Source organism: Strix aluco, chromosome 12 (genome assembly GCF_031877795.1).
Source record: "Strix aluco isolate bStrAlu1 chromosome 12, bStrAlu1.hap1, whole genome shotgun sequence".
Classification (NCBI taxonomy): Eukaryota; Metazoa; Chordata; class Aves; order Strigiformes; family Strigidae; genus Strix; species Strix aluco.
The window spans coordinates 25,533,432-25,546,869 of record NC_133942.1 but is presented as its reverse complement, the minus strand read 5'-3'; the positions used below and the strand labels follow the sequence as shown (position 1 = coordinate 25,546,869).

The window sequence follows — 13,438 nt, the reverse complement described above, 5'->3', positions numbered from 1 at the left end:
CCTGAATACTTTTAAGAGATTAAAGAATCTAACCAGACTTCAGGGAAAAACTGCCATTTTGAAACTGCAGTATATAAAGGAAACTATCTCCTTCCTTTTGTGCAACGAATCAATGACCAGGTGAACTCATATAAGACAATAGTACTGCCTGCCTCTTTGCCCAGCATTCAATCAGTGCATAGTAAAGGTCATAGAAAAAAAATTGAGAGTCTAAGGACTTCTTATGCCTTTACTGGATCAGTTCCCACCATGGAAAAGAAGATTGTTTACTTCATAGCTGTTACTTGTTACAGTGTATTTTAAACTTGATTATACTGGGAATTTATACTAATTCCACTAAAGTATCTTGTTGGTCTTTAGTTGCCTGTAACTGGGACAAAATGCCAATGTAAACAAAGTCTAAGTTTCACCTCCTTTATGTATTTAAGGCAGCTCTATTGCATACTGAAGAAAAGCAGGTAACTTTTACCTCAAACACACAGTTAATCAGGGCTAAGTCCTTCACTGAATCATTCCAGAATGTTTTTTCTTTATTGTCAAAGGTAAGCATACTTTTCTTTATTATTATCGTGAGTCATTTTAATGAAAAATGTCTAGTAATGTCAGTATACAAACTGCTGGAAAGTGAGATGTGATTTCCCTACTCATACGTTGTCAGATGAAGTACAAAACACTTGAGCAGGGAATGGAAAAGCAGCCATGCAATCTACCAGAAAACTGTACTAAAGAAATTCATTTTGCTGTTTGAAAAAATTAAATTCCAGCTGAACTAGACAAGAACTCTTACCTGGACTGAAAAAATGGGAGGAAAACTAAACATGAATACCATATAGAGGTATATGGGTGATTATCTGTTGAAGTGTTACCAAAAAGAAAGAAACAAACCCCAAAGTTGTTACTCCTAGTCTTTAGCTATCTTGAAACACAAATAACACATTTATTAAAATCTTTGCTGAAACAAGAGAAGTTCCAAGGATCAGAGATATGTTGACTGAGTGAAGTTTGAAGCCAGGCTAAGACTAGTTAATGGCTAATATTTCAATTGCAAAAAGCTAGGAATAAATTAGTATCTGAATGCACTCTCTCACTTCAGTAATACTGATAGAGTACATACTCTGTAGACAAGTAAGACAACTGTGGAAAAACTGCTAGCTAGGGTCTGGTGTCCAGAGCATTTCTAGTTAGCTATGTTCTAAAAATCCCTTTATATCGTTTTCACTCAGAATCCACAAGTTTAACAGCAATTCTAGGTTAGTATGCTTCAAAACCCACTTCCAATTGCCTTTTGGTTACCAGTAGATATTTTAACAGAGCAGCTTATAAATGATAGAGGAAGAAACCACAAAGCAAGATGTTTCCAGTTGCTTTCATCATAAAGCACCTTCTCTGTAAGAATCTAGTGAAATTATAATACATCCCCTTTTCTGCATGAGAGATAAACGTGTTCCTTATGGCAATAGCCAACTAGAATCCAAGGAATTATCTGAAGCAGAGCAGTTGCTTTACCTGCAGGACACTGAGGCTTGTATTGTTTAGTAGTCAGTGTTCTGTATTTTGACATGAATGAACATGTTCTTGAACTATCTTTCTAGGAGAAAAACTATACTCGCCTCCTACTTCTTCAGTACCTTATGTGGACCCTGGAGCATTGTTAATTGCTCTCCTTGTATTTCTGATGTGATTAAGCTTAATTACAGGCAAAACAGTTCTCAACAAGAAAGAAAAAGAAAAAGGAAAAAAAAAAACCCAGCAAAACTACCAACAAAAAACCTGAAACATCCAACTCCCTCCTAAAACCTCAAATCCACGTTTAAATTTTTTTGAGGGAAAGAATATTTCTTTCCACAATTGCAGCACTGCTTTCATTTTTCATAATTGTTCTCCAGTTATACTTCACTAAGGCTATATAAATTCTCACCTTTTGAGGGACTTGTGAACCTTTTATCAAACTTTGATTTCATCTGGGTCCAGCAGCTGCCTCTTTGCATAATTTGGGATAAACAGTGATTCTTCCTTTCTTTTTAAAGATTAAAGGGAAACAGGGAGAAAAGCAGTTTTGGCAAAGGTTTGGTTGGAGCAGGTAGCAGTGGCTTTGCAGTGGTTTGAGATATCAGGATTGCTGAGGTGTGGGGTTTAAAGGAAGAGAATGACAACAACAACAAAGATCATATTTTTAAACTTGGGAGAAGCTAATAGTATGAAAGGTTGGAATGAAGAAGCTTGGAGCAGATATGAGCCTGTGTATCTATGTTTTGGGTTTGGTGGGAAGACAGAAGGAAAGTGCATAAGCAAGGTAATATGCTAAAGAAGGGCTACATCACTAATTCTGATCACTGTCATTTAGGCTGAAGACTGGTAGTCTGTGGATAGAGGCATATATATATAGAAGGATAAAGGTAATAGTCACTGGATTCCTACATATATGGGGAGAGGAAGCAATTGAGGGGGGTCTGTATGCAAGTTATTTCCACATTAATCCTGGTAGTAGAGCAGATATAGCATTTTATATTATTTTTTTAACTTTTAAAAATGCTGTTAATTAGGTTTTTTTCCCAATATAAATATTTAATTGAAGCACTATATAGAGGGAAAAAAGTACAGAACTTATTAAAACAAAAAATAATTTCAAGTACACAGACAAAACTAAAAGGTAACAGCATAAAAGGGGATTGGTGCACAATAAGGTCCAGCAGAGACCCGGAAAGGCTGACCCACCAAACTCTCATATCTCACAGATAGAGAAACAATAAATGTACACCTGCCTGGGAAGACACATTTCAGTTTTAAGTGGGGAGTGAGAGAATTCACTGGGAGACCCAGTGGGAAAATACAGTTCCACTAATATATATATGTGCTGAAAACACACATCTCAATCTTATTCTTGGAGGACTGCATATTTTGTATTTTTTCTTGCGTCTTTACTGAAACAGCCCCAACTCTGGGGATATGAACTAGAAATCCTCCTATGCAAAAATTCTCTGTACAAGAAGAAATTCAATCTTTCTAATAACATTTAAGAGGACCATAAGTAGGCAAAGATTGTTGGCTATCAGCTGGAAGTAAAGATTAATACACTCATCTGGATTGTGAGATCAAATTTTGTTGAAAAGCAGGGGAATAGTGACACTACCAGAACCAATGAACTGGGCAATGCTGTATTAACAGTGAAATATTAGTCTTTGTGTGTAGTCTTTGGAACATTAAACGCTACAGCCATGGACAAACTGTTCATGCTATGTAGGTTATATATTAAATTTTCTACTCCCCTCCCTACCTCCAATAACAACCACCCAACAAAATCCTGACATAGAAGATGATGAAGTTGAAGGCACATAAGTTATCATTCAAGGCAAGAAAAAAACCTGTAATGTTGACTATTTTTTCTGTGCTTCTGAAGATATTCTGCATAACAGTCATCTGTTTGAATCTGTCAGAGAATCCAAGAAAAATAAATTTGTTTTACCATTGAGAACATGCCACTGAAGGAAAGGAGTAACTGTCTGCATGCAGCACCATCTGTGTACCATTAGCAAATTTCAGAATGGATTAGGCCATGTGGTAAACCTATCAGTCTCTGACATCACTGCTGTCAGGCAAGTGGTGATGTAATACAGAACAAGTCTTTGGAAAAAGTAAACCAGTAGTACCCTAGATTCAAGCACATGATGAAAATCCCAGCTGGTCTCCATGTTCTTTTCAAAAATGCTGGAAGGATGGATTCTAAAGTGTCTCATCTTCAATAAAATGAAGAAGAAAAAATAAAATGAAGAAGAAAAAAATAAAACTCAGAAGAAAAAATAAAAGAAGAAAAAATAAAACTCAGAAGAAAAAATAAAACTCAGAAGAAAAATAAAATTATAATGGCATGGAAAGAACAGGAAAGGTGGAGCTTTTGCCTTTTAACAAAGAATTAACATGAGAAGCCCCAGGAAAATTGTGTTTGGTCTTTGCCTTTTCTTTCTAGTCCTGGCTTTTCTCTCATTTCATGCAGCCAAGTGGAGATCATTGCAGAGAATGAAGAGTTGCAATCTGTGCCATAGACTTGGGATGTGCTGGTGCATGTAAGGTGTGTTGACAGCATTGTGCTATGAGAGAGATGGAAGAATACGGCAGAAAAGAGGCAAATGACATATTTCTATATAGATAAAGCAAGGTATCAAGGGTTATGAGGGAAAGAACCTCCCCCTTCAAATGGCAATGCCTTTGGAAAGAGTAAGAGGGAAAGGAGTCATAGCTAAGGCTGCAGCCAGTGATGCTGGCAGTGAAGAGGCTGAGGGATCCTAGAATTCAGGATTAGTTTTTGCATGCAGCAAAAGTAGAGTAGAAAGTGTGATTAAGCCAGAGGCACAACAGTCTTTTAGATGTCAGGGTTCTTCAGCTGAAGGAAAAGTTAAATGAAAACAGAATCACTGTTTTCAGGGAGGCCTAGCGAAACAGAGGCTTGCACAAAGATATTGCAGACAGCAACGGGAGTAGAGGCCTGGTCTAAACTTTCTCAGCAAAAGAAGTCAGGTTTAATCTAAAAACATGAGCTAGTATTGCGCTACTGTCAGTCATATGAAGTAGTCCTATGCAGTGGTTACAGGATGCCTGCATGAGGGATTGGCACATCTTAGTCTGAGAGGATTCAATATTTGAATTTATTCACCTGTAAATGGAAGAGAGGGCATGAAAAGAGCAACTTCTGTCTGCGTAGTCCTTGTCAGTGGCAAAAGGTCTCCTTACATCTATGAGATTGGTTTTTGTGTGCAACCATGAAAAATGAGAATTCTATACACTCCTGTACAGTACTTTTCTGAGTCCTAACCCTATTAGGAAACTGTAATTAAGTAATTTGCTATGGAAAGTACTGCATACAACAAACCTGTATGGTCATATACAGCTTCCTGCATACATAGATACCAAGACTGGATTGTCAGTACCTACACTCAGAGTCTGCTTACAAAATGCTATTCCTAAACTACATAATAACTAGATGTTAAACTGTTTCTTTTCTGGTTTTGCAGATTGCAAGCAATATGGCTTGCTCTTATTAAACTAACTCATATGTGGGGCAAACAGCAAAAGGTAACAGAGCAACAAGAAGTAGGTTACTTAAAGAACAGGAAGTAAGGGAAAAAGGAAAAATCATATGAAATTGAAAATTTTCCTTAAGATCTTGGTTACGTTAAGAAATAATTCTCTAGGATAAGCAATGAAAGCCTGACCACATCCAGTGATCAAAATTTGGTGATAAATCCAAGATAGTTTTGGACTAGCTTTATTTTCAGTCCAAATTTCTGGTTTTTCTACAGAAAAAACCCCATTTCTTCTCATTCTAGGAATACAGCATTGAATGTAATATACAATTCTGCACTGAACGAGCACTGATAAAAATATCTAAGAATGTCAGTTCCTACACTGTATTTCAAGAATTTGAACTCATTTTGAAGTTAAATGCTGTTCTCTTACTAGTTCTGAAAACTATACAATGACCTATACACTAAAATTCTCAAAAGTAGTTGTTGAATGGTACGTACAGCTTGCCTTTTTTTTTTAATACACAAACCACAAAGTTTTGTGCCAGGCTTACACACTAATGCTTATGACTATGATCATCCTTAGTTTCAGTAAACCACAGCTTACTGTGTAGTTTTTAAGATGTCAGATTCCTGCCTCTCAGGGGTGAGGTACATTACTATTAGCGATGCATCAAATCCAAATTACTCAAATCTGAGGCCATCAAAACCTATGATGAAAAATGAATTGGCATTGCATACCACAAAAGAGAAAAGAAGGATATACCTTCTTTGTCAATATGATAAAGACAATTTGATTCAAATATCAGAAACTGCCTCAATGATGCCTTCTGGTTCTGATATGCATTATCTTTTTCAACCAAATATAAATTGTCATACATCAAGTCAAATGGTTATTGTCATAATTTTCTAGCGCAGCTGCAATGGATCTGATGCAAACCTTCCATGTTTCCATTAAAAGAATAATGTGAATATGAGCATAGAGAGTTTTAGTAAATGTTTTTGTGGCTAATAAATTGCTGAAAAAGTATTCTGATCAGTAATCTAATCAAGAGAAACAAAGTTGCTTCAGATGTGCTACTTTCACGTTGACAAACAGTGTAATTCAAACACATACTATCATTTTGCATTTGGAAGTCAGGAAAGAAAATTCACAGCACTTCTATTTTTAAAATGTAGATACAGTCCTTATAAAACCCCATTCAAAAAAGGACTAGTTATTTTTGCATAGTAAGAAATAGTGCTGATCAATATACAAGGATAAAGTTTTTATCATTTTAGTACTGAGATACTTTGGACGTTTTTGAACTTATGAGAAAACTGCAACTGGTCAAAGTGAAAGCAACGTGGGGTTTGCAAGCCAAGAGAAGTATACTGTAATTTTATTCTAATGCCAAAGAGCACGCCAATAAAAATTCCACATCAATTATCTCTTACAGTATTTAAAATGTTTCATGTTGCATTCAACAACTAATTCTGCACAATGTCACACTTTTACAGCAAAACCCCTGAAGTTTCCATGATCTGGAAAAGGAAGAAATACAACACTTCGAGGTATGACAGACTATACAGAAACTACCTAAGCCACTGAAAAGCTGGAGAGTACTCTTAAATTTGGTCAAGGTTTAGCAATAAGTACAAATGTTACCCTAACTATACCTTCCACAGCAGCATGTGATTTATATTAAGCAAATTAGTTTTTTTAAGGGGAAAAAACCCTAAAACATTGGAACTTAAATGGGAAAACTTCACAGTGTCTAGACTGTTATATGGCCTTTAAGATGTACAAATGAGAAAGCAGAAGATAAATTAGATAATTTGATCTCATCACCCTGTCTTTGTAACAAAGCATAACTATAGCAAACAGCACTCACACAGTGCACAAACAAGAGGATAATATCCCTTTTAAATAGTTAACTAATATAACTGATAAATTTTACCAATGTTTTTTATGTTTTTTCCTTTCCAAACTGAATAATAAAAAGGTGTTCAAAATAGGAAGGAAAGTGTTTCCTGAAATAATGGAATACCTAGAACTGGATGTAAGATAAGTCCATCTGGAGACAACCAAACAACATGTACAGGTTTCTGTCACATTCACTCTCAGCAACTGGAAGATCTTTTTTCCTTGACCTTTTAGATTTCAAATACTAGACTGATATTATTATATTACTAAACATTTACTAAAATGAAGGCAAAATCAAACTACAGCTTCAAAGGGCATTTATTTTGTATGCAGAGAGGTAATTTTGTCATCCAGTTGACTTGTGCAACTGAATTGCTGTATTGATTTCTTAAAAATTAAGCACTTAAAAAAATTAAAAGGATAAGACATACACAATGAAACCAACTATCTTCCCTTTAAAATAATTCAATTTCTTGTAAAAACAAAACTTAGAAAAAATACTGTAACACCATGAGACTAATTTGCAGACATAGATAATAAAGTTCACAGTCATATTGGTACTTACCCACTAAATGCCTGGACTGCATAAAGCCTGGAAGTATCCAAGGAACTTCCACTTACTATCCGAGCCTTTAATAAAGATCAGAAAAAGTACAGTTACTCAGTTGCTCTTAGTAAGTCTTTGCCAGAATTTAACTGCATCAAACATATAACACCTAATATGAAATGTTTAGCAGGGTCAGCTCCAGGCCAAAGCTAGAGTAGCTATTGCTTTGGAATACATTTTGGTAGCATTCAGCATTAGTGAAAGACACTGGAAGAACCCATGGGAAGATAAGACATTGCTTCCCAAATGTTGTTGTCCTTTAAGTCCTACAGTGTATGCAGCGTAGATGATAACTAGAGGCAAAAATCCCAAATATCATGTTTGACAGTAGCAGACCCCTGTGTTGGCAATTATGATAAGCACAACAGTGAGGGTTATCCTGTTTATAAATGCAACACATTTGCAATACACTCAAAGGAGAACAAAAGAGTGGAAAGCTGGGAAAAACATGCAGATCTCACAAATAAAATGAAGGAACCAAACAGGTCAAATAAGTCACAAACAACAACAAAATACATGATCCCTATAGCAAATACATGATTTTAAACCTTTTCATCCACAGAACCGCTATCTGAAAGAGAATTGGGAAGAAGGGGAATACAGGTTAGACAAAACGGTCTCTGAGAAAATATGATACAAAAAACTGTCATGGTTTTAACCTGCTAATGCAGAGCAGAATCTAAGTAACACCCGTGCTTAGCTGTATCACTGCAGCAAGACTACTGTCGCTACATTTTAAACAAACAAAAAGATGTTTTCAGTAGATAAGAATCCCTACTACTTACGCAGAACTGTGTGGATACCATATAATTTATATACTCTATCCCACCTCCACATGATTTTCAGTTTTTTAATTAAAAATATATTAAAACCCCAAAATATTAATGAATATATATTTAATATAGTTGCAGTGTTCAAAATAATAATGTTCTATTTTCAAGGAAAATGAAAGTGTTTGTACTAGAATACTTAAAAAACCCCCAAACTCTTGAACTGTAACTGTAATTCTATTCTATCACAGCTATATTATGATAGAAATTACCCCCCAAATGCCATAGGAGAACTACCATTGTGAAAGTGTAAGATATGAGAGAGATATATATATAAAACACTGTAAATTGCTTAATGCAAAACTGTGACGTGTTCATATTTACTATCACAGAAAAATATTTGCTGACAGGAAAAGCTACCCTTATTTTATTGTCTTGTCAATTTAAAAATACAAGTACATTTACATTTTTTTTATATACTATACTTATATACACATATACTATAAGTGTGTCTCTTTTTTTTTTAACAATTTATAGCACAGTGCATACATGAAACTGCATTGTTTTAATTGTCACCTTACCGATCTTTCCATTTTTCCTCCCCAAACAGAGTACACATTCTACAGGCTCTTTAAATAGTTCAGGTATTTTTAAGATGTTTGGAGATATCCCACATTACATACATTACAAAATCATCATTTACACCTTAAACACGTGCCATGTTTCATTTTTAAACCAGTTTATCTACAAGAAAATATCATATTCAAACATATATGAAGAATATATTAGCAAATGTAAAGGTGCATACAGTATAGTAGCAACAATTCAGGGAACTAAAAGGCTCTTTTGTGCCACTAATTTTAGAGGTTACTTATGTAATCAAAGCAAAGCACGTGCACGAGAAGAGACAGAATAGAAACCATAGAAATAGAAATGCATTTGTCTGACAACATCAGATATGATTGGCCACTCTTACTCCACAGCATATAAAGAAGATTTGGGTGACCATATGATCCTACTTTCCCACTACAAAATTATTACAGCATTTTCATAAGCAGGGTAAGAGCAGAGCCAGGAGTAACTAGATGACTGTAAGCTGGGCTGCCCATGGAAACAAAATGGGATATGCTTTTACGAGGGCTAAAGGCGATAAGAGGAATAGTTAAAACCAAAGTGCTGGAGCAGCATCTGGAGAGATGAATGTAAGGAAAGTCAAGAGAAGATATACCAACAGGACTCTAAGTAGGAGAGACCGTGAGTGAATTAATTCTCAAACTTGTAAAAAAGGTACAGTCCAAAAGGTGAAGAGAAATTTGGGGACTGAGGGAAGTTTTAGGCAGTACACCACTTGTCAGAAGCCTCACCATAATCTGTTTGTGCAACCTACACCTTCTTTCTAGAATATCTAATCATAACAAATTTTGTAATACTGCCATTTAAAAATACGTAATAAATCCCAGTATTACTTATGTGGAATGCAATTTTTACATAGTTTTCAGGTACTTTGCTACCAGCTGCCTAGAGAATCATATACATTTAGTTCAGTTGTTTGGAAAGTTATATTAAAAAATACAAAATTGTTGAGACTTGTCTTCCACATTAAATGGAATTTTGTTTTGCAGAATATGAGAGATGGACATATGAAATTTTCTTTACCTCTCTTGGGTTTCAGCCAGCTTCATCTAATTTCACTACACTTCCTTTACTGGAACCTACTTTTGCCTAAATTTAGGAAGGAGAGCAACAATCAAAAATTAGTAAGGGAAAAAAGGTTTTACGTTTTTGGTTTAACTTGTTTTTCTTTGCAGTTGCTACTTAAAAACCCCCTAAATGCAGTGGTCTAATGGCCTCTTTCCTCACTAGAAATTGCATAAAACAGATGACTGACATGAATTTCCCCAAATGAGATTTTGAGAGCATCTCTTTTTTTGAAACAAATAGCTGCATCTTCAGAGACAAAATTAGTTTGAGAACTTCAGTGTTTATTGCTACTTCTGAACTCACCATGAGACAAATAATCTGAACTGTGGAAGTGTTCTTTGTGTGTATGAGAACACCAAATCGGGAAGTGTACAGTCACCAAGCAATTCACTTTAGTAGTCATTAGGCTACCAGAATAGACAGCAACATTCCTTGATGTAGATGAGAAGTGAACTGTGATTATGTAAGAGACTACTGAATGTATTTTCAAATCAGGGATACAAGGCTAGACATCTCAGACTATAGTGCTGAATGACAATGATTTACTTAAAAGAGCTTATTTTCAGATAACACTTTTCTGTCATCCACACATTCTATGGCAAGCAACTAATCTAAAAAAGTTATGAATGTACTAAGAACAGTGTAAACGCTGGTTCATTTAGTTAACCCCATGGGATGCTTCTTTATTTCAGTTTCTCCTTAGATTTTTAAGTGAAAATTCACTACATTACAAAAAACCCAGTATAGTCTTCAATGTTATGACCCTATACCTTATGCTATTTTAGATAACCAGAGGGTCTTTTACAAGGATCTGTGGAGTGATATTGCTCCATAACTCTTGCTGTTTCAGCTCAGTGCACTCCATATATACACCCATGTAGTGGAATGATGAAGAGTAGGATGATCATCTAGCTACTTGTTACTGAAAATTGTATTTACAAATGTCAAATATTGAAGGCAAAAGTAAAATACCTCCCACCCTTTTTAGGCAGTCTGATAATTTTAAACTCAATTATATTTAAAAAGGTAACTGGTAAAAAGAGGAAAAAAATGTTTTAACTTATTTAAGGATACTGTAGTGGTACAAGGTTTCTGTTCATTTAAATTTATATAACCATAATAACTAATACAAAGAAGAAGAAAAGGTAGTATATCATTAATTACAGGAAGGAAAGCATTATGATCAACTATCATATCACACTTCTCCAAATAAGCTCATTTTCTATGCAGAATTCTTGAGCTAATGATAGAACAAAAAATTTAAAGAGAGGACAACCTTAAGGAATATTTAGCAAACCATATTTTAAAATGCTCCTGCTTAGCTAGAAAGTCCTTTCCAGCTCCATACCATTCTTTACCATTTCTCTCTAATCCTCCTCCTAAGCCTCCCATAAACAGACATAAGCCTTTAGGTAAATATGAAATTAAAAGTATTCACTTTAAAATTAGTCTTTAAGGTTCCACTAATAAGAAGTTCCATATATTAAAAGGCTGTATAACATTCAATGTACCCACTAAAATCCTGGCTTCTGTTGAAAATGGTTTGCAAGTATCTACTGAGGTAAGTTAGTCCCCAACTGGCAGGGGAGTTGGGGGTGGAGTGAGGGAGGCTTATTTGGCCTTCTTTCATCCCCCTCAAGTCCCCAAGTCATTTTCTGTCCACATATCAGTTTAAAGGTTTTGAGAAACCTAAGTAAAATTTTCAACAAGTGTTTATTAATGCTGCATAATTACTATTCAAACTCAGTCTGAAAACTAATAGATCTTACAAAAGCTGAACCTTACACTGATATCAACTCCTCTCAAATTATCACACGGTCTGATTTATCCGATATCTGATTGCTATTTTTAATAGCAATATCGTCACCTATAATTTACCACACAACACAGGAATTCATCGTACAAGATAACTAGTTACTATACCCAAAAGTCCTAGGAAAAAAATCTCTAGAGGATGCTGAAAAGACAGATTCTTCCAGCATGAAAGATAAACTAGCAAGGAAGATATAGAAGCGAAGACAGACTTTTGCTTTTGTAGCTTATGATACCATCAGAAATACAACTGGACAATAGTCTTATCAGTCAGCAGAGATATTTATATATCAAAGAGGTTCAGAAGATTCTCCCCCAAGTCATAAGCATCCTTCAAGTCTTGTGTCATTATTTCACTTCTGCATTTTTTCTGAGCAGCAGAGCATTATCCTAATACACTTGTCTTTCTCTAATGATTGCAAAAATTTAGTTCACCATCCCCCCGCCAGAGCATAACTCTAATAAGGTCGTAAAAATCTAAACTGTTAGGAAACCCTAGGATTAAAATGCTATTACGTATAGTACCTTGATTTTCCACTGTTGTACATGTGCATAATTGTATAACACCAAATTGGAAAAAGATTTGAAGTTCATTATTCTCTCAAAGTACCATTTTAATCTTTAATTCTGGAAAACGGTTGCAAGAGCGTCAAACTGACTGATAATTACGTCATTCCTGGAAGCAAACCCTTTGGACATAATACTTGCTGGAATTAGATAACAATACAGCTGTTCCAGGGAAATAACATGTGTAAAGTACGTATAGTCAGAAGTAGTTTGTAGTCTGAGCTGGACATTGTAATTAGTATGTATTGCTAAGAAAGGGAAATAAAGGATGAAAACCAGGGTCAAATAAAAGCAGCACATGCTAAAATAATAAATGCTGACCCAGTAGCTAACATAATCACTACAGAACAAAATATTACAGTATGTAAGCCTAGAGGATGTTGTCTTGCTGAAGCATATTCTAGGAAGATATACTGTATAACGCTTGAAAGATAATATTAAAGCTAGCACATCTTAAGAGATGAGTGATGCTTGTCTGACAAAGAGAAGGTCAAACTTGACTAAAGCTTGGTTGACAGGAGAAATAGAAAAATTGCTGCTAGCACTTTACTAGCAGTGATGTAGAAATATTACTAGCAGATACATTGACAGCCAAAACAAGAGGTCAGCTTGGTAAAGATAAAAACTGCATTTGTGTCTTTATTAATAAACTGGTCTACAAATCTGAAACAAGAGGACATGGATTAAAAACATCTCTGGTGTTTAGAAATTGAGCCCCATTAGACTTCTAATGGCTCTTGTTTTCTACCTTCTTTCAACAGCTATTAGATACTTCTAGCAACTTCTGAAACTTACCCCTAAAAGAATGAATTATTGACTATCAAGAGAACTATTTGATTACAGAATGTGGTATGACACTAATGCTTCTTAATTTTCGGTGGTCTCAAAAATAGAGTGCATTTTAAGCACTCTATTCTGACCCCAGCACACATAAGAATGGTAAAGCATAGGTTATCCATAAGGGATAAAGAGGCATATTTTATCTCGATATAAATGACAAAAATAAATGGCACCAAGTAATTAATTACAGCCTATGAAAGAAAACAGATAATTGATT

General features: G+C 35.1%; 1 protein-coding gene across 3 annotated transcripts in view; it reads right to left on the bottom strand.

The window, feature by feature from the left end:
* UNC13C (unc-13 homolog C) overlaps nucleotides 1–13,438 on the bottom strand; it is a 164,524-nt gene that overhangs the window by 126,223 nt on the left and 24,863 nt on the right. For all 3 annotated transcript variants that reach the window (XM_074836988.1, XM_074836989.1, XM_074836990.1), the window contains 2 exons: nucleotides 8,080–8,102; nucleotides 7,490–7,554 (listed from right to left, as the gene is read on the bottom strand). In XM_074836988.1, coding sequence (XP_074693089.1) covers nucleotides 7,490–7,554; nucleotides 8,080–8,102 — 88 coding nt within the window. The remainder of the gene's footprint in view (nucleotides 1–7,489; nucleotides 7,555–8,079; nucleotides 8,103–13,438) is intronic.